The sequence below is a fragment of the Scyliorhinus torazame genome, chromosome 4 (assembly GCF_047496885.1).
Source record: "Scyliorhinus torazame isolate Kashiwa2021f chromosome 4, sScyTor2.1, whole genome shotgun sequence".
In the NCBI taxonomy this organism is placed as follows: Eukaryota; Metazoa; Chordata; class Chondrichthyes; order Carcharhiniformes; family Scyliorhinidae; genus Scyliorhinus; species Scyliorhinus torazame.
In genome coordinates, this window is record NC_092710.1 from 307,479,839 (window position 1) to 307,507,057 (window position 27,219).

General features: G+C 49.2%; 1 protein-coding gene across 6 annotated transcripts in view; it reads right to left on the minus strand.

Moving 5' to 3' along the window:
* Positions 1 to 27,219, minus strand: part of LOC140411055 (tyrosine-protein kinase Fyn) — a 431,995-nt gene that overhangs the window by 4,451 nt on the left and 400,325 nt on the right. For all 6 annotated transcript variants that reach the window (XM_072500049.1, XM_072500048.1, XM_072500045.1 and 3 more), the window contains 3 exons: positions 23,852 to 23,928; positions 23,600 to 23,753; positions 7,474 to 7,605 (listed from right to left, as the gene is read on the minus strand). In XM_072500049.1, coding sequence (XP_072356150.1) covers positions 7,474 to 7,605; positions 23,600 to 23,753; positions 23,852 to 23,928 — 363 coding nt within the window. The remainder of the gene's footprint in view (positions 1 to 7,473; positions 7,606 to 23,599; positions 23,754 to 23,851; positions 23,929 to 27,219) is intronic.

Genomic DNA, 27,219 nt, shown 5'->3' on the forward strand with positions numbered 1-27,219 from the left:
TCGTAAAGCACCCCTCTATGAACACATCCCCCATCCTCTCAATCCCTGCTCTCCTCCATAACCGGAACCCCCGTCCATACACCACGGGGCAAACCGGTGATTATCACAGATTGGGGCCCAGACCGATGCTCCCTCTGCTCCCACATGCCGCCTCCGCTGGCCCCAAACTCTCAGGGCCGCCACCACCACGGGGCTGGTGGAGTACCGCGCTGGCGGGAGCGGCAGAGGCGCAGTTACCAACGCCCCCAGACTGGTGCCCTTACAAGAAGCCACCTCCATACGCACCCACGCCGACCCCTCCCCCACCACCCACTTCCTGACCATGGCTATGTTAGTCGCCCAGCAATAATTACTAAAATTTGGCAGCACCAGCCCGCCCTCTCCCTGGCTCCACTCGAGCATTACCTTCCTTACCCGCGGGGCCTTGCCCGCCCAGACGAAGCCCATGATCACCCTGTTGACCCGCTTAAAAAAGGACTGCGGAAAAAAATGGGGAGACACTGAAATAGAAATAGGAACCTCGGGTGGACCGTCATTTTCACCTCCCGGCCAGCGACCCATCTCCGAAAATCGTCCTTCATTTGGTCCACTAGCCAGGCCAGATTCCATTTATGCAGCCGGTCCCATTCCCGCGCCACTTGGATGCCCAGGTACCTAAAACTACCCCCTACTGACCTAAACGGCAGCTCCCCCAGTCGCCCCTCCTGTCCCCTCGCCTGAACCACAAACATCTCACTCTTATCCATGTTTAGCTTATACCCCGAAAACCGGCCGAATTCCCCTAAAATCTTCATGATTTCCTCCATCCCCTCTACTGGATCCGAAACGTACAGAAGCAGATCATCCGCATAGAGCAAAACCCTGTGCTCCACCCCCCTGCCACACACCCCCTGCTCCCCCGCCCCCCCCCCCCCCTCCCCGGACCAGTCCCCTCTAGCCCCTTGAAGCTCTCAGAGCGATTGCCAACGGCTCTATAGCTAGCGCAAACAACAGTGGGGAGAGGGGGCATCCCCGTCTCGTCCCCCGGTGCAGTCTAAAGTAGTCTGAAGTTGTCCTGTTCGTCTGCACACTTGCCACTGGAGCCTGATACAGTAACCTGACCCAGTCAATAAAGCCCCGTCCGAATCTGAATCGTCCCAGTATCTCCCACAGATAGTCCCATTCTACCCGATCAAAAGCCTTTTCTGCATCCATTGCTATCACTACCTCAACCTCCCTACCTTCCGATGGCATCATGATCACATTTAACAGCCTTCTTACATTGGCAACCAACTGCCTACCCTTAACAAACCCGTCTGGTCCTCCCCAATAACATCTGGAACACAGTCCTCAATCCTGGAGGACAAGACTTTGGCCAGCAACTTGGCATCCACATTCAGCAGGGAGATCGGCCTGTAGGACCCACACTGCTCCGGGTTCTTGTCCCACTTAAGAATCAGCAAAATCATTGCCTGTGACATCGTCAGGGGCATCACCCCTCTTTCCCTTGCCTCATTGAACATCCTCAACAACACCGGCCCCAATATCGGCGAGAATTTTTTTATAGAACTCCACTGGGTACCCGTCCGGACCGGGGGCCTTATCCGCCTGCATGGCCTTCAGACCCTCCACTATCTCTTACAGCCCAATTGGGGCCCCAGCCTTTCTACCCGCTCCCCATCCACCTTTGGGAAATTCAGACCCTCCAAAAAGCATCTCATCCCCTCCGGCCCCGCAGGGGTTCCGACCTGTACAGCCTGCTGTGCAAATCTCTAAACGCCTTATTCACCCCTACTGAATCACCAACCAGGTTCCCCGTCACCGTCCTTTACTTTCCCTATCTCCCTAGCTGCCGCCCTCTTCCTAAGCTGCTGTGCAAGCATTCTGCTGGCCTTCTCCCCATGTTCATAAATTGCCCCCCTCGCCTTTCTCAGCTGCTCCACCGCCCTCCCTGTGGTCAGCAAGCTAAACTCCACCTGTAACCTCCGCCGTTCCCTCAGGAGCCCTGCCTCTGGGGTCTCCGCATTTCTCTTATCGATCTGTAATATCTCATTTATCAGCCTGTCCGTCTCCGCCCTGTCAACCTTCCCCTATGAGTCCGGATCGAGATCAGCTCCCCCCTGACCACCGCCTTCCAGTGCTTCCCACACCACCGCTGCTGAAGTTTCCCTCGTGTCAATAGACCTGCAGGTAGCTCTGAATACATTTACTCAGCCGCTCGCACACCCCTTCGTCAGCCAAAAGTCCCACATCCAACCTCCAGTGCGGGCGCTGGTTACTGTCTTTATTAACCTGCAGATCAACCCAGTGCGGAGCATGGTTTTGAATAGTACTTAATCAATCCTCTACATTGTAGAGAAAAAAAAGCCCTTTGGCTGCCCACGTGAGCACTAATTGCCTAACACTCCTGGGGGAGTATTTATATTCTTGGCCAGAGCCAGGCTGGATGGTGATTGCAACCCCATTGTACAAAAACCTGATGCAGAGATAACATCAATGTTGTGTCACTGCCTCCAAAAATGTTCACATGCTTTCTTGAAAAAGGAGGATTCTCATTCTCAGTGGGCAGGATTCCAGTTGCGTACTGCTGCCAATTTAAAACAGGGTGTGGCATTCCAGTCTTTCTAAACGACCATGGATCCAGTTATGCTCTGCTCCTCCCTATTCTGCTGAAGGTTATCCTCACTCTAGTCGTTAAAACAAAGACCAGCATCGCTGTGCAGCAATTTGTTGAAGTAGACTCCAAATTGTCTTGTCAGCTTGGTGATAGCACTCCAACCCTCGAGTTCCAAAGCTGGGAGTTCCTGCCTCACCAAGAGACTCGAGTGCAAAAATCAGTGCAGTGCCGAGGGAGGACCGCGCTGCCGAGGGAGGACCGCGCTGCCGAGGGAGGACCGCGCTGCCGAGGGAGGACCGCGCTGCCGAGGGAGGACCGCGCTGCCGAGGGAGGACCGCGCTGCCGAGGGAGTACCGCCACTGCCGAGGGAGTACCACCACTGCCAAGGGAGTACCACCACTGCCAAGGGAGTACCACCACTGCCAAGGGAGTATCGCATTGCCGAGGGAGTACCACCACTGCCGAGGGAGTACCACCACTGCCGAGGGAGTATCGCATTGCCGAGGGAGTACCGCCACTGCCGAGGGAGTACCGCCACTGCCGAGGGAGTACCGCCACTGCCGAGGGAGTACCGCCACTGCCGAGGGAGTACCGCCACTGCCGAGGGAGTACCGCCACTGCCGAGGGAGTACCGCCACTGCCGAGGGAGTACCGCCACTGCCGAGGGAGTACAGCCACTGCCGAGGGAGTACCGCCACTGCCGAGGGAGTACCGCCACTGCCGAGGGAGTACCGCCACTGCCGAGGGAGTACCGCCACTGCCGAGGGAGTACCGCCACTGACGAGGGAGTACCGCCACTGACGAGGGAGTACCGCCACTGCCGAGGGAGTACCGCCACTGCCGAGGGAGTACCTCCACTGCCGAGGGAGTACCGCCACTGCCGAGGGAGTACCGCCACTGCCGAGGGAGTACCGCCACTGCCGAGGGAGTACCGCCACTGCCGAGGGAGTACCGCCACTGCCGAGGGAGTACCGCCACTGCCGAGGGAGTACCACCACTGCCAAGGGAGTATCGCATTGCCGAGGGAGTACCACCACTGCCGAGGGAGTACCACCATTGCCGAGGGAGTATCGCATTGCCGAGGGAGTACCACCACTGCCGAGGAAGTACCACCACTGCCGAGGAAGTACCACCACTGCCGAGGAAGTACCACCACTGCCGAGGGAGTACCGCCACTGCCGAGGGAGTACCGCCACTGCCGAGGGAGTACCGCCACTGCCGAGGGAGTATCGCACTGCCGAGGGAGTACCACCACTGCCGAGGGAGTACCACCACTGCCAAGGGAGTACCACCACTGCCGAGGGAGTACCACCACTGCCGAGGGAGTACCACCACTGCCGAGGGAGTACCACCACTGCCGAGGGAGTACCGCACTGCCGAGGGAGTACCGCCACTGCCGAGGGAGTACCGCCACTGCCGAGGGAGTACCGCCACTGCCGAGGGAGTACCACCACTGCCGAGGGAGTACCGCCACTGCCGAGGGAGTACCGCCACTGCCGAGGTAGTACCACCACTGCCGAGGGAGGACCGCACTGCCGAGGGAGTACCACCACTGCCGAGGGAGTACAGCCACTGCCGAGGGAGTACCACCACTGTCGAGGGAGTACCGCCACTGCCGAAGGAGTACCGCCACTGCCGAGGGAGTACCGCCACTGCCGAGGGAGTACCGCCACTGCCGAGGGAGTACCGCCACTGCCGAGGAAGTGCCACTACTGCCGAGGGAGTACCACCACTGCCGAAGGAGTACCGCCACTGCCGAGGGAGTACCACCACTGCCGAGGGAGTACCACCACTGCCGAGGGAGGACCGCACTGCCGAGGGAGTACCTCCACTGCCGAGGGAGTATCGCACTGCCGAGGGAGTACCGCACTGCCGAGGGATGACCGCACTGCCGAGGGAGTACCACCACTGCCGAGGGAGTACCGCCACTGCCGAGGGAGTATCGCACTGCCGAGGGAGTACCACCACTGCCGAGGGAGTATCGCATTGCCGAGGGAGTACCACCACTGCCGAGGAAGTGCCACCACTGCCGAGGGAGAACCACCACTGCCGAGGGAGTACCACCACTGCCGAGGGAGTACCACCACTGCCGAGGGAGTATCGCACTGCCGAGGGAGTACCACCACTGCCGAGGGAGTACCGCCACTGCCGAGGGAGTACCGCCACTGCCGAGGGAGTACCGCCACTGCCGAGGGAGTACCGCACTGCCGAGGGAGTACCGCACTGCCGAGGGAGTACAGCCACTGCCGAGGGAGTACCGCCACTGCCGAGGGAGTACCACCACTGCCGAGGGAGTACCACCACTGCCGAGGGAGTATCGCACTGCCGAGGGAGTACCGCCACTGCCGAAGGAGTACCGCACTGCCGAGGGAGTACCGCACTGCCGAGGGAGTACCGCCACTGCCGAGGGAGTACCACCACTGCCGAGGGAGTATCGCACTGCCGAGGGAATACCGCCACTGCCGAGGGAGTACCGCCACTGCCGAGGGAATACCGCCACTGCCGAGGGAGTACCGCCACTGCCGAGGGAGTACCACCACTGCCGAGGGAGTACCACCACTGCCGAGGGAGTACCACCACTGACGAGGGAGTACCACCACTGCCGATGAGTACCACCACTGCCGAGGGAGTACCGCCACTGCCGAGGGAGTACCGCCACTGCCGAGGGAGTACAGCCACTGCCGAGGGAGTACCGCCACTGCCGAGGGAGTACCACCACTGCCGAGGGAGAACCACCACTGCCGAGGGAGTACCGCCACTGCCGAGGGAGTACCACCACTGCCGAGGGAGTATCGCACTGCCGAGGGAGGACCGCACTGCCGAGGGAGGACCGCACTGCCGAGGGAATACCACCACTGCCGAGGGAGGACCGCACTGCCGAGGGATGACCGCACTGCCGAGGGAGTACCACACTGCCGAGGGAGTACCGCCACTGCCGAATCTCTTTCAGATCTGATGTTAAATTGAAGCCCTGTCTGCTATACGTTGGGCAATATTCATCTCTGAATGTCAAAGAAAAGCTCAAGATGTTTTGGTCATCTTGTTGGTGCAGAAATCAGCAGCCATGACTCCTTACATTATGACAGTAACTCAATTTCAAAAGCACTTCATTGACTGTTACGCACTAGCGGATAACCTGGGATAGCAAACGATGCAATATAAATGCAAGCTTTTCTTGGAACTAGAAATCAGCTGAGGAATAATGAAAAGGTAGAACATCCTATCTATCGTTACGTGTGTAAGTAAGATAAGGTTCCTTATATTGTGCTCTGAACAATGGATCGTAGATGTGACGGTGGGCCCAGATTTAACACACCTTAATTCACCCTTTCGAAGCACTGGGAGTTTGTGACAAGCCTTCACTTGAAGCAGTCAATAAAAGTTAAAACTGAATAGTGAAGTTATTGAACTAATGACTCTGGAAACAAAATCCACCTTTGTTGTGATCTCAGGATTTGAACCGGTCTGCATGAAGAACTATGGCCCGCTAACTCTCTGCGCTGGGCTGGTTGTTAAAACGCTCCCCCCACAACAGAGTCCTATCTGTAGAGCCGTTGCTCACAAAGGATTATTAAAAAATACAAATACCTCCTCCAGGAATGTCCACTGAATTTGAAAAGGTGTGAAAAGAGCTTTTACTTCTGTGTGAGCTGGACACAGGAAAGGAGCTCAACATAACCGACTTCTTTGACTGCCGGGACAAGGCTTTGTCAAAATTAACTTAGCAACCATTTTAAGTTTTGGAACGGTATGAAGTCTGTACAGTCATTTTGTGTGTAGAACCCCAGGAAGAACTCTGAGAAACTACATCAGAGGGGGTTCTTGACCAAGGCTGGACGCAGAGGAAGGTACTATGAAATCAACTGCTCTTCCGCAGAAAGAGCCCAGGCAATCTACAAGTGTCGTAACCGCAGAATTAATGAGGAATGGGAAACCCCCCTCTCTCTCTCTCTCCCAAAAACCTGAGGAGGCAATCTGAAAAGGCAAACCTCCAAATCGCTGACCGCAGAAGACAATGCAGCCGCTACATAGAACATCAAGTTTCAACCACTTCACTTCGGGAAGATGGAACTCAAGGAGCGGGCAGCGATGATATCTTAGAGAGGCTGATCTAAAATCTCATCTTTGAATATATCTGCATTCTAATGTTGTATTTTAGGAAATAACTATATCACTTGCATCTAAGTAACTTACAACAATAGTTTTGTAATAAATGAATCTTTATCTTGTTTGAGTAAATCTTGTCATAAATTAAAAGGGGCCCGATATACATAACCAAATTCTTAGCTCATGGATCACTTTAAGGAAACACCTTTTACATGGTCGACACATCATGATCCATTGGTTTGGCTGTATTTGACAGAAGCTTCTAATCAACTTAATCTCCCTTAACCACAATAGTAGCTTATGGCATGTAAGGTTTATGAAAATGGTGCTTTTTTTGGTATCTGGCCAGATGGCCGTGTTAAAGAATCACGCCTGCACACTTCAACAAATGTTTACATTTTAGAAAAGTACAACGATCTTTGAGTTGACGTTCTGATCAAAAATCTGCCTCAGGTACTGGCAATGGCCACTTATCACATTTTAAAGTGGAACTAACCTTAAAATACAACTGCCTGAGAACTTTTCTCGACAACTGCCCGAGAACTTTTCTCGCTAAATAATTAATTGGCTCTTTTATTTAAAAAAAGAAGCTGGTTTCAAATTTTATCTCAAGTTGTTCTCTTTGGGGAAAGAACGCTGTAACATTTCATTGAAAAAATAGACATAAAATAACGCCCCTTTTTCAGATCCCTGCTCAGGCCGAGGCAGCGCTTGGCACAGTCGAACACCGTGCTCCGTCACGAAGTGCGATTGTTCTCTGCAGCTCTTACCTGGATATGGCACTCTCCCCTTCGTCACCAACTCGGTCAGTAGAATGCCAAAGGACCAGACGTCTGACTTGATTGTGAACCTGCCGTACAATGCCGCTTCTGGTGCAGTCCATTTGATGGGAAATTTTGCACCTGGTGGGGGATGGGGAGGGAAATAAGTTATTCAATAATTTTTCTTTTAAATAAAAAAACCTCAAATAAACATACTGCCTCGTGGGGTATTTCTGGGAAAGACTTGTTCCCCTTTTCTACGGACATAACCTTTTTCTTCTTCGCGTCTGACATATTTCGGTCAGGATGGATATACATTCCCCTCCCAAGTTACCAATGTCCCAGTAACGGTCCACGAGGAGATGTCAGGCACTACACGGACACAATTGTCCACTTCGACTTGTTGTCCACAGTCTGGGATGGAGCATTCCCCCCACCCCCTCCCCCACACCTCACATTCCCACCCCATTCAACACAGCTCATACGGCCAAGATGTTACCTCTGAAGCATCTTTTGGTCCAAACGGCCGAAGCATAATTTCTGCCGATGTACTGTCCTTTGCGTGAGGTAATAATAATCTTTATTAGTGTCACAAGTAGGCTTACATTAACACTGCAATGAAGTTACTGTGAAAATCCCCTAGTCGCCATACTCCGGCGCCTGTTGGGGTGCACTTAGGGAGAATTCAGAATGTCCAGTTCATCTAACAATCATGTCTTTCGGGACTTGTGGGAGGAAACCGGAGCACCCGGAGGAAACCCACGCGGACACGGGGAGAAGGTGCAGACTCCGCACAGACAGTGGCCCAAGCTGGGAATCGAACCTGGGACCCTGGTGCCATGAAGCAACAGTGCTAACCACTGTGCTACCGTGCCGCCCATTATACGCCCATCAACCAACGAGCCTCCGGAGGCCTCATCGAGCCAACTGATCAATTCTTCAAAAACTCTAACCATGTACCAGGTATGAAGCATTTAACAGTGCTGAGAATAGGGCTGTAGTTTAGCGGTGCTGTTGTCAGGGCAAAAGAGGGCAGCTCTGGATTTTGCCAGTGCCAGAAGTGAGGGAAGTGAGAAGGACGACTGACCTTATTGGATGGGCGGGTAGGCTGGGGATTGGACAGAGCTCATCCTGGGCCTGGCACCACCGGCTTAAGTTTACAAAAAGTCTCCACAAGCACTCAATAGAGGAAGCATTTCTGTCAGTGATAGGTGTCATTCTAAATATAATAGCAAGAGAGCGCCGCAGGAGGATAAGCAGAGATGGTGTACCACAGGCTGCTCTGCTTTCTGAAGCAAAATTAAATTATCTTTTATTTATTTGAAAATTTATTCAAATTCATTGGGCAGCATGGTAGCACAAGTGGATAGCACTGTGGCTTCACAGCGCCAGGGATCCGGGTGCGATTCCCCGCTGGGTCACTGTAGCCATCTGGGATGGCCACTTCCCGATTACAAAATGGACACTTTGCAAAGACTGCAGGGAAAATGGACAATGCTGAGAAAACAAGCAGGTTCAGAGCGGGTCTGTATATTGGAGTCGCAGCTCCCAGACAAGACCAAAACTGTAGGCCCATTAGCATACTAATGGCCCATCTCCGGGAACAAAAGAGTAACATTTGAGTAACCGATACTAAGGCAGACACCCCGGCGCCAGAGGAGACCGAAACAAAGCAGGCCAATGGTCACCTAGGACACGCCCAGCCATCAGAGCACCCACCCCTTTACTGGGTGAAATCAATAGGAATGATCGAGAAATGTCCCAATTGATTGGGGCCAAGTTCAAGGCCCGCCCAAAAGAGCGCAAAGCCCCTTTGGGTATAAGGAGGAGCCCCGAAGAGAGAATCGTTCTCTTGGACCCGGCTCTCACAGTGGAGAGACCTGTCCACCGGAAGCAAGCAAGTCCAAGGTCAACGCTCGCTACCAGACAGACGACCTTAGCTGTTCCCCTGTACCAGTTTGACCCAGCAGCCTCAGAACCGAACAACAGCCATTGTTCCTCTGTCTGAGTGGGCACCCGAAGGTAAGTATAGGCTTTAGCAGTAGTGATAGTTTAGTCGGTAGTATTTGTGCACGAGTAGATTTAACTGTGTGTGTAAATAAATAGTATTGACTTTGAACTAACTAACTGGTGTACCGAGTCTTTGGTCAGTATTCGGTTTTGAACCTTGTGGTGGTATCGAAAGATACCTGGCGACTCTAGAGCAAACGTAATTAGAATTAAGGAAGGCGAACATATTGACCGCCATATTCAGAGCCAACCTGTCAGAGATTCATAAGAAGAGCTTGGGGAAAGCTTGCAAGCTGATGGCAATCGTGTCCTGCTTGGCACAATTGAGAGGCACAGAGGAAGTCGTTAGGACGTTCTGTAGAGAGATTGAGGAGAGAGACAGAAATAGTGAGGGAGATGTGAGTGAATTTGAGAAAGAGAATGAGGAGTGGAGAGAACAGTTAGCAGCGAGGGACAGAGAGGTGGATGATGCCAAGAGGGCACACCAGTCGTGTCTCGCCCATTTGAGTAGTTTTCAGACCCAGTACGATAAGGCCTACCAGGACACGCAACGCGTGGTCTTGGTAAGACAAGAAACCGAGCAACAGGTAGAGCAATTGCAGAAACAGTGCAATTTTACAGGACGAGTAATAAAGAACGTCCTCACAATTTTTGGAATTAGGCAGAAGTTTCACATAACAGACCACCCCCAGTCAAGCGGCATTGTAGAGAGGATGAACAGAACTCTAAAAGCCACTCTCAGGAAAATGGTGCAACAGAACAACAGCACCTGGGACTCAGTTCTCCCCTTTGCACTGATGTTCATAAGAAACACGGTATCCATGTTATGACTACACCCCTGCACCAGGCCCCACTCCCAGCGAATCCGATTATGATTCCAGTGACCCCTTCAAAATCACGTACATCAAAGCTCCTGACCCAGACCCACCGCCTGACGATTACGGATTAAAACCTAGTAGCTCCACACTTCCACGACAGAACAAAGGCAGAGCTCCGTAGATCACGCAGTGCCGGAAGCAAATTGCAGAATTGCAATCTCTGCTTTCTGTCCAGAATGGGTTTCAAAGTACGTTTGGACCCCAGTTAGACCAGAAAAATGGCCCCGATTGGCAGGAGTTAAATGAAACTGCCCACAGATACATACATGGGACATGTACGCAAGAAAAACCCCAGAAAAGGAAAGCACCCCAACCCCCGACTGAACAGGCAGAACACCCCCCCATGAACCCTGTAACCGCAGACCGCAGGGCCGCAGCAGAAGGAAACGCAAATTTCCTATACACAACCCCGTTAACCATAACGCAATTACGGGATGCGTGTGGAAAAATTACACCGACCCTTCCCACATCAGACCCCCATCAGTTTTTCGCTAGAGTTAAACAGCAGGCTATCATGTACGGCCTGGACGAAAAGGAGCAAGTGAAGCTCACAGTTTTAAGCCTCGGCCTTTCAGTCGTGGCAGCCCTTCCCGATCCACAGAATGTAGGAGGAGGCACACTCCAAGAAATGCACACAGCGATCCTGGATGCGATCGGCTATAACAGAGGAGACCCCGTAGAAGGCCTAAACAAGTGTAGGCAAAAGAAAACTGAGCACCCCACAGCGTTTGCTGGACACTTGTGGATACATTTCACAGCAGTATTTGGAGAATTAGCCCACGCCCATTTGTCCACGGATAATATGGCCAAATGGACCCGTATCCTAGTCTCTGATGCGACAGAAGCAGGACAGAGAGCTTGCGTAAATTACGACCCATCAGACAAGGCCCACAATGAGAAATGGGTTTTGGAAAAATTGTCCCGCACTTGTGAACAATCCGTTCAAGGCAAAACCGCATTTGCAAAAGCAGAGGAAGAGCAGGCAGATGCGAACATGCATCCAGTTAGGACGCACCAGAACCCCGCATGGGTAAATGAGGGCAGGAACAGCCCATCGCAGCCGAAATCCCAGGAATGCTACAATTGCGGACAATTAGGACATTACGCCCGAGATTGTCAAGCCCCCTTGAAACAGCAACAGAATCAGCCCACAAATGCCCCCCGAACCAGCAACGACACCAACAGCCCAACCCCCCACCCAGGGAACCATACCCAAGGGAGCAATGCACCAGGGAGTCTGCTCCACCTTACGTGCCCCAGGGGTCATGTTACAACTGTGAGCAGTCAGGACACTTCACCCGAGATTGCAGGAGACCCCACCAGCTAGACTAGCCCCCAGATATGAAACAGAACACCACCCACAGCAGCTACAAGGTCCCAGCTGCCCCATGCAAACTGTGAGCGCTTACCCACCACTTCTCATGGCAGGGACACCTCAGCAATGCCACTTCATTTTTGTTTCTCTCCTCCTCCCTCTCTTCTTCGGTCACACTACACTGACTCCATATGCTAGTTACACCCCAGTCCAAATGTGATTTACGGTATCCTACTCTCTGATGGAACCTGCACGATTTCTGTTGTGTTTGTGTGTTACGTTAAATGTTTGTTATTGTGAATGTTGAATACTGTTTGTTTATTTAAAGTTTTTCATGGCCCCACGCCACCACTCTTTTAACGCCCACTGGCAGTTAAAAGGAATAAGTTTGTCCGCAGACAACCAATCATAGCTACTCTCCTGATTTGAAGGCAATCACGAGAGGCAGGCCCCACGACGACCACATATTCGTTCCGTTCTTGCCGGTCGCTCAGGCAGCGGAGAAATGGCACTGGTCCCTGCCCTGACTGAGGATCCCCCTCTGGTCAGCTACGCTCGGGTAGAGCACAAATGGCACTGATCACCGTCCTACCCGGGGATTCCACCCATTCTTACGCACCGCGGCCCATACGCACCCCATTTTGGCACTCTTAGTTCGAAATTGTTTTTGTTTGTTGTTGGCGACCCTTGGGTTGCTTCCGTATGCTATTTACATCCTCAAACACTAGGATGGTAGATCACACAGGCTGCGAGACGGCTCGCACTGTGTCAGTATCTTTCTCGGATGTCTTGTCCAAATATTGTTGTTTTTTAAAATGAGGGAGTCACAGATGGTGACCAATTATAATGGGTAATTGGCAACAAAGGACAGACAGACAGACATACGAGATCTTAAGCAAGATAATAACAGATATTATGCTCGTGTCCACAGAACTCCGGAACCTCAGCAACCCCAGAGGAAGAAGACCGACAAAAGGAAAGATGAAGACAACCTTCATGCTTTTCACCTGGATCTTAGCGGGATCCCTTCAGTTGCGCGCAGACGCTACCCCCATGACCCCTACCACACAGGCCATGAATGATTCGTACCCCTGCCATACACTGTACCCCGAGATAGTTAGCCCCCCGAGACAGTTACCGACACCCCGACCTGGTGTGACAAGTTTATCACCTGGTATTCACTATCTTACATCGTAGAATCACTCTTAGTCCTGGCGATACTCTGCCGTGTCGTGCAGACACTTAGACTCAGAAAATGGCGGAGGAGAGCCTCCCGCAACCGCACTCCAATATACACATTTAGAACCCCTATCTTCGTACTCCAACAAATCCCCCAACCCCTTTAAGGGAATTAAAGTGCATCCGTTTTTTGTGTGTGTTTTGTTCATTTAATAAAGAAATGTAAAACTCTGTGCTTGACTGCAAGTCAGAGAGACTTGTGTTGCTGCTATTTGTACAGTTTAAAATGTTGCAGATTATTTTTGATTGTTTAAGTGTGGATAGTTTATTTAGGATGGTTAGAGGTTCCAGTTTTTTTATTTTGTAATGCATGCCTGAATGTCATAGCGCCCCGTAGAGTTTTATAATGATGTATGTATGTAAAATAATTTTAGGTAAAAGTTGCAATTCATAGGACAGAGCAGTGTAGAGCCTATGAAGTGCTTATGGCTGCCCAGCCTGGTCAGAGGACGAAGACGAAGCGGTAATGTGATCCTTCACGCTTCGCGTTGAGGATCACAAGGAGGGTGTGTAGCCATCTGGGATGGCTACTTCCCGATTACAAAATGGACACTTTGCAAAGATTGAAGGGAAAATGGACAATGTGATAAAACAAGCAGGCTCAGAGCTGGTCTGTATATTGGAGCCGCAGCTCCCAGACAAGACCAAAACTGCAGGCCCATTAGCATACTAATGCCCATCTCCGGGAACAAAAGAGTAACATTTGAGTAACCGATACTAAGGCAGACACCCCGGCGCCAGAGGAGACCGAAACAAAGCAGGCCAATGGTCACCTAGGACACGCCCAGCCATCAGTTCACCCACTCCTTTATTGGATGAAATCAATAGGAATGATCGAGAAACGGCCCAATTGATTGGGGCCAAGTTCAAGGCCCGCCCAAAAGAGCACAAAGCCCCTTTGGGTATAAGAAGGGGCCCCGAAGAGAGAATCGTTCTCTTGGACCCGGCTCTCACCGAGGAGAGACCTGTCCACCAGAAGCAAGTAAGTCCAAGGTCAATGCTCGCTACCAAACAGACGACCTTAGCTGTTCGCCTGTACCAGTTCGACCCCAGCAGCCTCAGAACCGAACAATGGCCATTGTTCCTCTGTCTGAGTGGGCACCCGAAGGTAAGTATAGGCTTTAGCAGTAGTGATGGTTTAGTCTGTAGTATTTGTGCCTGAGTAGATTTAACTGTGTGTGTAAATAAATAAGCATTGACTTTGAACTAACTAACTGGTGTACCGAGTCTTTGATCAGTATTCGGTTTTGAACCTTGTGGCGGTATCGAAAGATACCTGGCGACTCGAGAGCAAACATAATTAGAATTAAGGAAGGCGACCATATTGACCGCCATATTCAGAGCCAAATTAAGAGAGCAACAGTCACTGTCTGTGCAGAGTCTGCATGTTCTCCCAGTGTCTCTGTGGGTTTTCTCCGGGTGCTCCGTTTTCCTATTATGATAAGTCCCTAGTGCAGGTTAGGTGGATTGGCCAAGTTAAATTGCCCTTAGTGACCAAAAACGTTAGGAGGGGTTATTGGGTTACGGGGATAGGGCGGAAGTGAGGGCCGAATGGCCTCCTTCTGCACTGTACTATGTTTTCAATTATTTTCTCAAGACTCAAAAAACAAAAGGAGCTTGGATTTATATTGCACCTTTTTACAACCATTGTGTCCAATGACACATTAAAGAGAATGAAGTACCTTTGCAGTGTAACCTGCCACTTCAGTGTGACACTCCCTCAACCCAGATTTTAACCGCAAATTACTCCCCACAGTCACCCGAGGCCAGAGGTTACTGCGCTGTTTTAAGTAGACTGTTTTAATCTAGATGTTGGTTATGAATGTTTGATAAGTCCTATCTCTTGATTAATTTCCAGCAATTTGACTTTTTTTAAAAAAAGCCAAAAAAGGTAAATTTTCCCAAGTTTAATTTGTACATCTTCATTTTTTTTGGCTGGCATTTTTCATACTTCATAATGCCAGATTCTGGAGCCAAGAAAACTAGGGCTGCACCAGCGGGGGTTGGCAAATAGCTATTAGACCATCGGAATAAAAGCAAGGTACAGCAGATGACGGAATCTGAAACAAAAACAGAAAACGCTGGATGGCAGCATCCGTGGAGGGATAAATAGAGTTAACGTTCTGAGTCTGTCTGACTCTTCTCCAGGGTTGAAGAGAGGGAGAAAGGTGTTGGATTATATACTGCAGAAGGGGGGGGAGCAGCTGGAATAGAGCAGGTGATCACAGTGATTGGAGCCAGAAGAGATTGCAACAAAGGTGAGTGGGTTATGAGACAGAGGAGGCGTTAATGGCAGGAGAAGGTGCCAGCGGTTGCATAAAGGCAAGATGCCAGAACATGTTAATGGAAGAATAAAGGTCAGTTCTCCGTGAAAGCAAACTTGAGAGCAAGTGACGGATGGCCTGGTGGAGGAGGGGGACAAAAAATGTAAGGAATATAAACAAAAGGTCAAGGTGGAGGAGAAAGGTCACCGTTTAGAGTTGTTGAACTCAATGTTGACTCTAGAGGGCTGTAATGAGCCTAATCAGAAGGGTTTAAACTAATGCAGCAGGGGCATGGGAACCTGGATTGTAGTTTTAGGGTACGGGAGAATGAGAGTATAGAGGTCAGGAGCACAGATTTGACGTCGCAGGAGGGGGGCCAGTGTTCAGGTAGGTGGTTTGAAGTGTGTCTACTTCAATGCCAGGAGTATACGAAATAAGGTAGGGGAACTGGCAGCATGGGTTGGTACCTGGGACTTCGATGTTGTGGCCATTTCGGAGACATGGGTAGAGCAGGGACAGGAATGGATGTTGCAGGTTCCGGGGTTTAGGTGTTTTAGTAAGCTCAGGGAAGGAGGCAAAAGAGGGGGAGGTGTGGCGCTGCTAGTCAAGAGCAGTATTACGGTGGCGGAGAGGATGCTAGATGGGGACTCATCTTCCGAGGTAGTATGGGCTGAGGTTAGAAACAGGAAAGGAGAGGTCACACTGTTGGGAGTCTTCTATAGGCCTCCAAATAGTTCTAGGGATGTAGAGGAAAGGATGGCGAGGATGATCCTGGATAAGAGCGAAAGTAACAGGGTAGTTATGATGGGAGACTTTAACTTTCCAAATATTGACTGGAAAAGATATAGTTCGAGTACATTAGATGGGTCGTTTTTTGTACAGTGTGTGCAGGAGGGTTTCCTGACACAATATGTTGACAGGCCAACAAGAGGCGAGGCCACGTTGGATTTGGTTTGGGAAATGAACCAGGCCAGGTGTTGGATTTGGAGGTAGGAGAGCACTTTGGGGACAGTGACCACAATTCGGTGACGTTTACGCTAATGATGGAAAGGGATAAGTATACACCGCAGGGCAAGAGTTATAGCTGGGGAAAGGGCAATTATGATGCCATTAGACGTGACTTGGGGGGGATAAGGTGGAGAAGTAGGCTGCAAGTGTTGGGCACACTGGATAAGTGGAGCTTGTTCAAGGATCAGCTACTGCGAGTTCTTGATAAGTATGTACCGGTCAGGCAGGGAGGAAGGCGTAGAGCGAGGGAACCGTGGTTTACCAAAGAAGTGGAATCTCTTGTTAAGAGGAAGAAGGAGGCCTATGTGAAGATGAGGTGTGAAGTTTCAGTTGGGGCGATGGATAGTTACAAGGTAGCGAGGAAGGATCTAAAGAGAGAGCTAAGACGAGCAAGGAGGGGACATGAGAAGTATTTGGCAGGTAGGATCAAGGAGAACCCAAAAGCTTTCTATAGGTATGTCAGGAATAAGCGAATGACTAGGGTAAGAGTAGGACCAGTCAAGGACAGGGATGGGAAGTTGTGTGTGGAGTCTGAAGAGATAGGCGAGATACTAAATGAATATTTTTCATCAGTATTCACTCAGGAAAAAGATAATGTTGTGGAGGAGAATGCTGAGACCCATGCTATTAGAATAGATGGCATTGAGGTACGTAGGGAAGAGGTGTTGGCAATTCTGGACAGGCTGAAAATAGATAAGTCCCCGGGGCCTGATGGGATTTATCCTAGGATTCTCTGGGAGGCTTTGGCTTTGATTTTTATGTCATCATTGGCTACAGGAATAGTGCCAGAGGACTGGAGGATAGCAAATGTGGTCCCTTTGTTCAAAAAGGGGAGCAGAGACAACCTCGGCAATTATAGACCGGTGAGCCTCACGTCTGTAGTTGGTAAAGTCTTGGAGGGGATTATAAGAGACAAGATTTATAATCATCTAGATAGGAATAATATGATCAGGGATAGTCAGCATGGCTTTGTGAAGGGTAGGTCATGCCTCACAAACCTTATCGAGTTCTTTGAGAAGGTGACTGAACAGGTAGACGAGGGTAGAGCAGTTGATGTGGTGTATATGGATTTCAGTAAAGCGTTTGATAAGGTTCCCCACGGTAGGCTATTGCAGAAAATACGGAGGCTGGGGATTGAGGGTGATTTAGAGATGTGGATCAGAAATTGGCTCGCTGAAAGAAGACAGAGGGTGGTGGTTGATGGGAAATGTTCAGAATGCAGTTCAGTTACAAGTGGCGTACCACAAGGATCTGTTCTGGGGCCGTTGCTGTTTGTCATTTTTATCAATGACCTAGAGGAAGGCGCAGAAGGGTGGGTGAGTAAATTTGCAGACGACACTAAAGTCGGTGGTGTTGTCGACAGTGTGGAAGGAAGTAGCAGGTTACAGAGGGATATAGATAAGCTGCAGAGCTGGGCTGAGAGGTGGCAAATGGAGTTTAATGTAGAGAAGTGTGAGGTGATTCACTTTGGAAGGAATAACAGGAATGCGGAATATTTGGCTAATGGTAAAGTTCTTGGAAGTGTGGATGAGCAGAGGAATCTAGGTGTCCACGTACATAGATCCCTGAAAGTTGCCATCCAGGTTGATAGGGTTGCGAGGAAGGCCTATGGAGTGTTGGCCTTTATTGGTAGAGGGATTGAGTTCCGGAGTCAGGAGGTCATGTTGCAGCTGTACAAAACTCTGGTACAGCCGAATTTGGAGTATTGCGTACAGTTCTGGTCACCGCATTGTAGGAAGGACGTGGAGGCTTTGGAGCGGTTGCAGAGGAGATTTACTAGGATGTTGCCTGGTATGGAGGGAAAATCTTATGAGGAAAGGCTGATGGACTTGAGGTTGTTTTCGTTGGAGAGAAGAAGGTTAAGAGGAGACTTAATAGAGGCATACAAAATGATCAGGGGGTTAGATAGGGTCGACAGTGAGCGCCTTCTCCCGCGGATGGAAATGGCTGGCACGAGGGGACAGCTTTAAACTGAGGGGTAATAGATATAGGACAGAGGTCAGAGGTAGTTTCTTTACGCAAAGAGTGGTGAGGCCGTGGAATGCCCTACCTGCAACAGTAGTGAACTCGCCAACATTGAGGGCATTTAAAAGTTTATTGGATAAGCATATGGATGATAATGGCATAGTGTAGGTTAGATGGCTTTTGTTTCGGTGCAACATCGTGGGCCGAAGGGCCTGTACTGCGCTGTATCGTTCTATGTTCTATGAGGTGCTGCTACTCCAGTTACCGGAATATTGCAGCAGGCCAAGGACGGACACGTGGATCTAATATGTGGACCATATTGGAACCTTTGTTCAATGAATGATGTGCAAGACGTCAAGTGTAGTATGTAACAAATTAAGCATATTTCGAACTGGATAAAAGTAATGATGTGGAGATGCCCGTGTTGCACTGGGGTGGGCACAGTAAGAAGTCTTACAACACCAGGTTAAAGTCCAACATGTTTGTTTTGAATCAATAGTTTTCGGAGCGCACTCACCTGAGGAAGGAGCAGTGCTCCGAAAGCTAGTGATTCAAAACAAACCTGTTGGACTTTAGTCTGGTGGGATAAAAGTAAGATGATAAGATTTAAGCCAGCTAGTTCAGATACAGCTGAATTTATCCAGGAACAGGGGGCGGGATTCTCCGAGCCTCCACGCCGAAATCGCGATTGGCCCCGATGAGGAGAATGGGCGTCAAACCCGAGATCAGGTCCGCTGCTGCGATTCTGCGGTCCCTGGAGAATCGGCGGCAATCAGGCGTGCGCGGTCGATGCGGCGCCGGTCGGGGGCCATTGAAGGAGGCCCCCACGGCGTTTCACCGAATGCAGCTGGCAGTGTTCCCGATGGCGTGGTTCTAGTCTGCGGCAGCCCTGGTGGGGAGCGGGGGGGATCATTCACGGTGGAGGCCTCCAGGATGGCCAGGCTATCGATCGGGGGCCACCGATACGCAGGCACACGCGATCGGGGGGGGGGGCCTATCTTCTTGGGGCCGGTCCGTGGTGTGGGTCAGCCATGTCTCGCGGAGCATGCCGGACCTCCAACCGGAAGTGCAAGGCCCCGTATCGGCAGCCGGAGCTGCGAGGGGCACTCCGGGGCCCTGCAAACCCCCTGCAAATCAGAGAATCACCCTGTACTTTCCCCAGGTAAGTCCAGAGTGATTCGCGAGTGTTTTTTCGCGGGCGTGGGGACATAGTCCCATTAATGGAGAATCCCGCCCAGGGGATCTAGGAATAGTGGACAGCATCTCGACAGATGCAGTTTATTCATTCTGAAGGCAAACACTGTACTTCCAGATGAAGGTGAGCCAACCAGGTCATCGATACCAGTTCAGAAAGATGGTGTTGATTAAGGTCTGGAAACATTGCTCAGTACAAGTATACAGATGTTAATATATTCAATAGACTGTCTATCTGATGCTGTTAACTTATCAGCTAAGGAGTCAAGTCCTAAACTAATCTCACTAATCAATGTCACACATTGACTGTACCAGTAAATTTATCAGTAACAATGTAGAATTACAGTGCCATAACTGAACTGCCATTGTAACCTCTGCTGTTTATTTTCATTAATCCTATTTACTATTCACTAGCATACTCTCTAAGCACAATGATGATAAAATATTGTTAGTTCAGATGTCTGATTTGGGGTTAATTTATTCACTTGGCAGCTTGGGCAAACTTTGATGAGACGTTGTTAGTGTAAATATTAACCTAGTCGGAACTGGCCGATATAAGAGAGGCATCATAAACACCTCAAAAAAACCGCCAGATAGTCCCTCGGCCATGCATGAGGCACAAGTCAAGAGTGTGATGGAAAACTCTCCTGGAATTGGAGTGGATGGCCAACAACATTTAAGCAGCTCGATACCATCCAGGGTAAAGCAGTCCCCTTGATCAGCAGCACGTCCACCACTGCTACACAGTAGTAGCAGAGTGTACCATCTACAAAGCATCAACAGCACCTTCCAAACCAGTGGCCTTTACCAACCAAGAGTTCAGCAGATGCATGGGAACACCACAACCTGCAAGTGCTCCACCCCCACCCCGAAGCCATCATCCTGACTGGGAAACATTTCGCCGTTCCTTCATTGTCGCTGGCTCACTCTCTAACAGCGCTGTCGAGTGGTTGGCACCAGAGGAACCCCAGCGGTTCAACATGTGGCTCACCATCATCTCAAGGGTAATTTGGGATGGAGTTGCCAATGCTGCTCACATCCGTGAATAAGAAAAATAGGACACTCGCATGAAAGAACACTGCTTATATTCTGTTCCTACGGATTCAAATTCACCTCCATGGAACCAAAATTACTGGCAATAATGGAATAATCATGTTTTATGAAAAACAAAAGAAGTTTATATTTAATATCGAATAAATAGGTTGATAAATCAAAGTTAAAATTCAGCAGTGATCAGAGTTTAAAGTATGTGCTGAGTCTCACACATCAGGGGAGGTGCCAAACCAGGTACCGATCAGTTCACCTGGGCTCTGGCTCAACGTTCACCTGTGCTCAACAAAGGGTACTTTACTTTTCCGTCTCCAAGCATGTTGCCAAAAACTGGGATCAAACGATATCTTCTGAAGGGCAACAAGGATGGGCAATAAATGCTGGTCGAGCCAGCAGTGCCCAGGCCCCATAAAAATGAATGAAAATGAAAACACTGCATAGGTAATTCACTGCAGGACATCTTTCATCACTTAATTAAATGCTACACCCAAGATTTAACAGATCAATGGACTAACATTAATCCAAAGTCAACACATCTAAACTATGCGAGCAATGTGATATTCAAGTTGATACTTGTTCTGCACATTAACAGGGTGCCCTTGGTTACTGCTTACTTTCAACTGATTTATGATACACTGCAAATGACCGATGACTCTCCGATTTTATTTTATACAGGCAGGTCCGGAGGTTCCTGCAACCCGGACAACATATTTTCTTTTCCACTCTGCTCAATTCCCTCTCCCGTCCAGAGATCTCCAGAATCCAGCAGGGCTCAGGGGACGGCAGTCATGAGCAGGGATCCTAAGATATTCCCTTCTCTCTAATGTAGGGTTGCTGAAGAATCTCCTAGTCTGCAGAGAACAGGACAGAGCTGGGGTTTAACCTGGGATCTCCTCGTCACTGGATAATTCTGCACCGTCACAGAATATTGCTCAAAGTTATCCTCTACAGCAGAACTATCCACTGACTGTTCCGGTGACAGCCCCACCCCCAATCAGATATGTCAATATTAGCTGCATCTCCATGCTGTTGCTCTGCTTGACCACAACAGGTGCCAGGGGGCTGGTGGATTAAAGTTCGGCTTCAATTGGAGCTGTTTGAATACATTGTACTCTTTACAAATCAGAAACTGTAGGGTTGTGATCAATATACAAAATTAGTATATATGTTTTTTATGTAAGAACAGAGGGCAGAACAGTGGTTAGCACTGCTGCCTCACAGCGCCAGGGTTCAATTCCAGCCTTGAGTGACTGTGGGGCGTTTGCACTTTTTCCCAGGTTTCCTCCGGGTGCTCCGGTTTCCTCTCAGTCCAAATGAGGTGCAAGTTAGGTGGATTAACCATGTTAAGTTGCCCCTTAGTGTCCAAAGATATGTAGGTTAGGTGGGGCTACGGAGATAGTGGCTGTAGGAGGGGTGTCCTTTCAGAGGGTCGGTGCAGACTCGATGGGCTGAATGGCCTCCTTCTGCACTGTAGGAATTCTAAGCTCCTGTAAGAACTAGGAGCAGGAGTGGGCAATTCAGCCCCCCCGGCCGGCTCCACCATCCAATACAGATCATGGCTGACCTTAACTCCACGTTCCTGCCCATTCTCCACAACTCTTCGACCCATTACGAATTAAAAATCTGTCTTAACACCTAAAATTTACTGAATGGCCCAGCATCCACTGCACTCTGGGGTGGTGAATCACACGGATGCACTTCGAGAGAAGTAATTTCTCCTCAACTCAATTTTAGGATGAGGGGTAGCAGATGTAAAACCGTGACCTCTTGTTCTAGATTACCCCAAAAGAGGAAGCATCTGTTGCAGTAAAGTTACTAAAAGCTTCATTAAGGTATATATTTGTTGCAGTAATATTATTGAAGAACCTAGATTAAGGCATCCAGACTGTGTGTCTGCTAAAGCTGTAATTAAGGAGTCGTAAAACAGGATGTCATGATTGATTCCAACAACTTACTTGGTTAGAGAGAAAGGGGCAATAGAATTGTGTTTTGATTGCTGGGGATCCCTTGGAGTGTAGATAATTTATGAGGGATGGTATCTAGCCCGAGCTAAGCAGGTCATGGAACTTAGTGTGACTAATTGGTGGAACCATACCTCTCAGTAGTTCTGCAGTCTGTTAGAAGGTTTTAAGTTGAACAACAGTTTTGCCGAATACTTTCAGGTTGAGCAGAAAAGTCTGACAAGACAGATGTATACTGGATCTCTCTCCAAAAGTCTAAGCAAGTAAACCTGTTCTGTTAACTTTATTCATAAGTGGCATTTGAACTATATTGGATTGCTTAATTGGATTTAGTAGCAGGTGCAGATAGTAAATTAATTTTTTCCTTTTCTTTAAGAGTTGTTTAACTGTTAATTGTAAAGCTATTACTTTGATGTTAATGTGGTTAATTCTATATGTATATTAAAGTTTGTTTTAACATTAAAGATAACTATTGCTCAAAGTCAACACTCCAGGGGTGAAATATCCTTTCCTCACAATTTCACAAAATTAAAAAAAAATTGTTTGTTGTTCTGTCTGGTATCCTAACAAATGCTGGGGTCTGGTCCGGTATCCTAACCAGGGTATTGACGGTGTGGTAACATAAAGTCTATTGGAATCACATGGAATGGTTCCAACACCTCCCATTTTTTGGTGAGGGAGATTAAATATTAAACATCAAAGGAAAGAAAGGCTATTATTACAATAGTATCTTTCAGCAGGATAGCCCGGGCTGTCCGAGAACTATTTTTTATTTTTTCATAGGATGTGGGTCTCACTGCCTGGGCCAGCATTTGTTGCCCATGTGGCATGGTAGCACAGTGGTTAGCACTGTTGCTTCACAACGCCATGGCCTCAGGTTCGATTCCCGGCTTGGGTCACTCTGTGTGGAGTCTGCACCATTTGGCCAAGGTTTGTATCATGACCATACAGGCTTGGAGGGCCGAAGGGCCTGTTTCTGTATTGTTCTTTGTTCTCCATGTGTCTGTGTGGGTTTGCTCCGGGTGCTCGGGCTTCCTTCCACAAGCCCCGAAAGACGAGCTGTTAGGTAATTTGGACATTCTGAATTCTCCCTCTGTGTACCTGAACAGGTGCCGGAATGTGGCGACTAGGGGATTTTCACAGTAACTTCATTGCAGTGTTAATGTAAGCCGACTTGTGACAATAAGGATTATTATTAATAATCGGTGTGCACATGAGAAAAGGCATGGTACAAATGCACAAACAACTCACCCTGACGTGCTGTGTACTCATTGTCCTCAATCAACCTCGCTAATCCAAAGTCAGCAATCTTGCACACCAGATTGTCTCCAACCAGAATGTTGGCTGATCGCAGGTCCCTGTGGATGTAGTTCATCCTCTCAATGTAGGCCATGCCCGCAGCGACCTGTTTCAATCCCGGTTCAAAAAGCAGTCAGTAAATGAGGCTGCAGATAAAGGCCATAAGCAAAACAGTTTGGGAACACTTCCGCGTTTACCCCTTACCTGTGCTGCCATATCCACGAGGTTGGGCAACTTCAAGACTCTTCCTTCTCCATCCTTTAGGAAATCTAACAGGCTTCCTGAAATACAAGGTGAGAATTGTGTTAAACAGTAACGTCACAGCTGGATGCCATATTTTGGTGCAACATGGACAATGTTGTGGTTTAACACATCAGAATGACTTCCAGTGAAATTTAACAAGTTATATATTTACAGCATCTTTACCGGTCAAGTACAATGCTGAGTAATGGATATAGTGGTTATACAACGCCTAAGGGCGTGATCCCCCGATCGGCGACTAAGGGCACAATTCTTCCTAGAAATGACTAGGGATGCGATCTTCCCAAAAGGGAACAAAGTTCCCAAGCGAGCGCGTTTAGCCACGTATTTCCCGACACTCGCGGTGCCGAGAAACAGACGGTTATTCAACGCGACCAGCTTTGAATAAGTGGCCTAAACGGGGAAAGCGCAGCCGAGGCCGCAACTAGCCTGTATTTTACAATAGGAGTCTCCGCTCCCCGGAACTCCCCAGTGTAGCGAGAGATCGGGACGCCATTTTTTAAATGGCGGCCTGATCTCCGAGGCCCCTAAAAGAATCCCCGACCTCCTCTCAGCCCGAACGCAACATGGGAGGGTCCCCCCTCCCACCTCGGGCAGCCAACCCCAGCCCGACCACGTGCTCGCAAAAAAATGCAAGCTTGGCACCTTGGCAGTGTCAACGTGGCACACTGGCAGTGTTCCTGCCAGCTGGCAGTGCCAGGCTGGCACCGCCAGGGTACCTAGTGACACCAGCAGTGCCAGGGCACCATCTGCCCAAAGGGCATGCTGCCAGGGCCTCCGATCCCCTTGGAGGCCTCCCGCAAGTGCCGTTCCATCTGGTTCCCGTTTGTGCAGACCAGTTTTTTCCCCCCAAAATATACTTGATTCATAAAATCTATCATAAACATTACAGAACATTTCGAATTGCCTTGACTGTACATTTCCATCAGAGTTACACATTCCCTTGACTTTCTTCCATTCAATTTTGATAACATTACACACATATCGCTCTTTACGTTACAATTCCTTCTTAAATATTTACATTGTCATGTTACTTTTATACCTTGGAGTGTTAATGACCCAGACCGAGGGGGGTTTACACTGTTACCCGCCCCTCGGTGTACATTTGCTGGGAAGACCTTACACAGTGGTCTTTCCCCATTGCGCCTTGGCGGCAGCTGCCCCAAGCTTGAGTGCATCCCTCAGTACATAGTCCTGGACCTTGGAATGTGCCAGTCTGCAACACTCGGTCGAGGACAGCTCTTTGCACTGGAAGATCAGCAAGTTCCGGGCAGACCAAAGAGCGTCTTTCACCGAGTTGATGACCTTCCAGCAGCAGTTAATGTTTTTCTGGTGTATGTCCCTGGAAACAGTCCGTAGAGCACAGAGTCCTGTGTCACAGAGCTGCTCGGGATGAACCTTGACAAATAAGAACATAACATAAGAACATAAGAACTATGAGCAGGAGTAGGCCATCTGACCCCTTGAGCCTGCTCCGCAATTCAATGAGATCATGGCTGATCTTTTGTGGGCTCAGCTCCACTTTCCGGCCCGAACACCATAACCCTTAATCCCTTTATTCTTCAAAAAACTATCTATCTTTATCTTAAAAACATTTAATGAAGGAGCCTCTACTGCTTCACTGGGCAAGGAATTCCATAGATTCACAACCCTTTGGGTGAAGAGGTTTCTCCTAAACTCAGTCCTAAATCTCCTTTCCCCTTATTTTGAGGCTATGCCCCCTAGTTCTGCTTTCACCCGCCAGTGGAAACAACCTGTCCGCATCTATCCTGTCTATTCCCTTCATAATCTTATATGTTTCTATAAGATTCCCCCTCATCCTTCTAAATTCCAACGAGTACAGTCCCAGTCTACTCAACCTCTCCTCGTAATCCAACCCCTTCAGCTCTGGGATTAACCTAGTGAATCTCCTCTGCACACCCTCCAGTGCCAGTACGTCCTTTCTCAAGTAAGGAGACCAAAACTGAACACAATACTCCAGGTGTGGCCTCACTAACACCTTATACAATTGCAGCATAATCTCCCTAGTCTTAAACTCCATCCCTCTAGCAATGAAGGACAACATTCCATTTGCCTTCTTAATCACCTGTCGCACCTGTAAACCAACTTTTTGCAACTCATGCACTAGCACACCCAAGTCTCTCTGCACAGCAGCATGTTTTAATATTTTATCATTTAAATAATAATCCCTTTTGCTGTTATTCCTACCAAAATGGATAACGTCACATTTGTCAACATTGTATTCCATCTGCCAGACCCTAGCCCATTCACTTAGCCTATCCAAATCCCTCTGCAGACTTCCAGTATCCTCTGCACTTTTTGCTTTACCACTTATCTTAGTGTCGTCTGCAAACTTGGACACATTGCCCTTGGTCCCCAACTCCAAATCATCTATGTAAATTGTGAACAATTGTGGGCCTAACACTGATCCCTGAGGGACACCACTAGGTACTGATTGCCAACCAGAGAAACACCCATTAATCCCCACTCTTTGCTTTCTATTAATTAACCAATCTTCTATCCATGCTACTACTTTCCCCTTAATGCTATGCATCTTTATCTTATGCAGCAACCTTTTGTGTGGCACCTTGTCAAAGGCTTTCTGGAAATCCAGATATACCACATCCATTGGCTCCCCGTTATCTACCGCACTGTTAATGTCCTCAAAAAACTCCACTAAATTAGTTAGGCATGACCTGCCCTTTATGAACCCATGCTGCGTCTGCCCAATGGGACAGTTTCCATCCAGATGCCTCGCTATTTCTTCCTTGACGATAGATTCCAGCATCTTCCCTACTACCGAAGTTAAGCTCACTGGCCTATAATTACCCGCTTTCTGCCTACCTCCTTTTTTAAACAGTGGTGTCACGTTTGCTAATTTCCAATCCGCCGGGACCACCCCAGAGTCTAGTGAATTTTGGTAAATTATCACTAGTGCATTTGCAATTTCCCTAGCCATCTCTTTTAGCACTCTGGGATGCATTCCATCAGGTCCAGGAGACTTGTCTACCTTTAGCCCCATTAGCTTGCCCATCACTACCTCCTTGGTGATAACAATCCTCTCAAGGTCCTCACCTGTCATAGCCTCATTTCCATCAGTCACTGGCATGTTATTTGTGTCTTCCACAGTGAAGACCGACCCAAAACACCTGTTCAGTTCCTCAGCCATTTCCTCATCTCCCATTATTAAATCTCCCCTCTCATCCTCTAAAGGACCAATATTTACCTTAGCCACTCTTTTTTGTTTTATGTATTTGTAGAAGCTTTTACTATCTGTTTTTATATTCTGAGCAAGTTTACTCTCATAATCT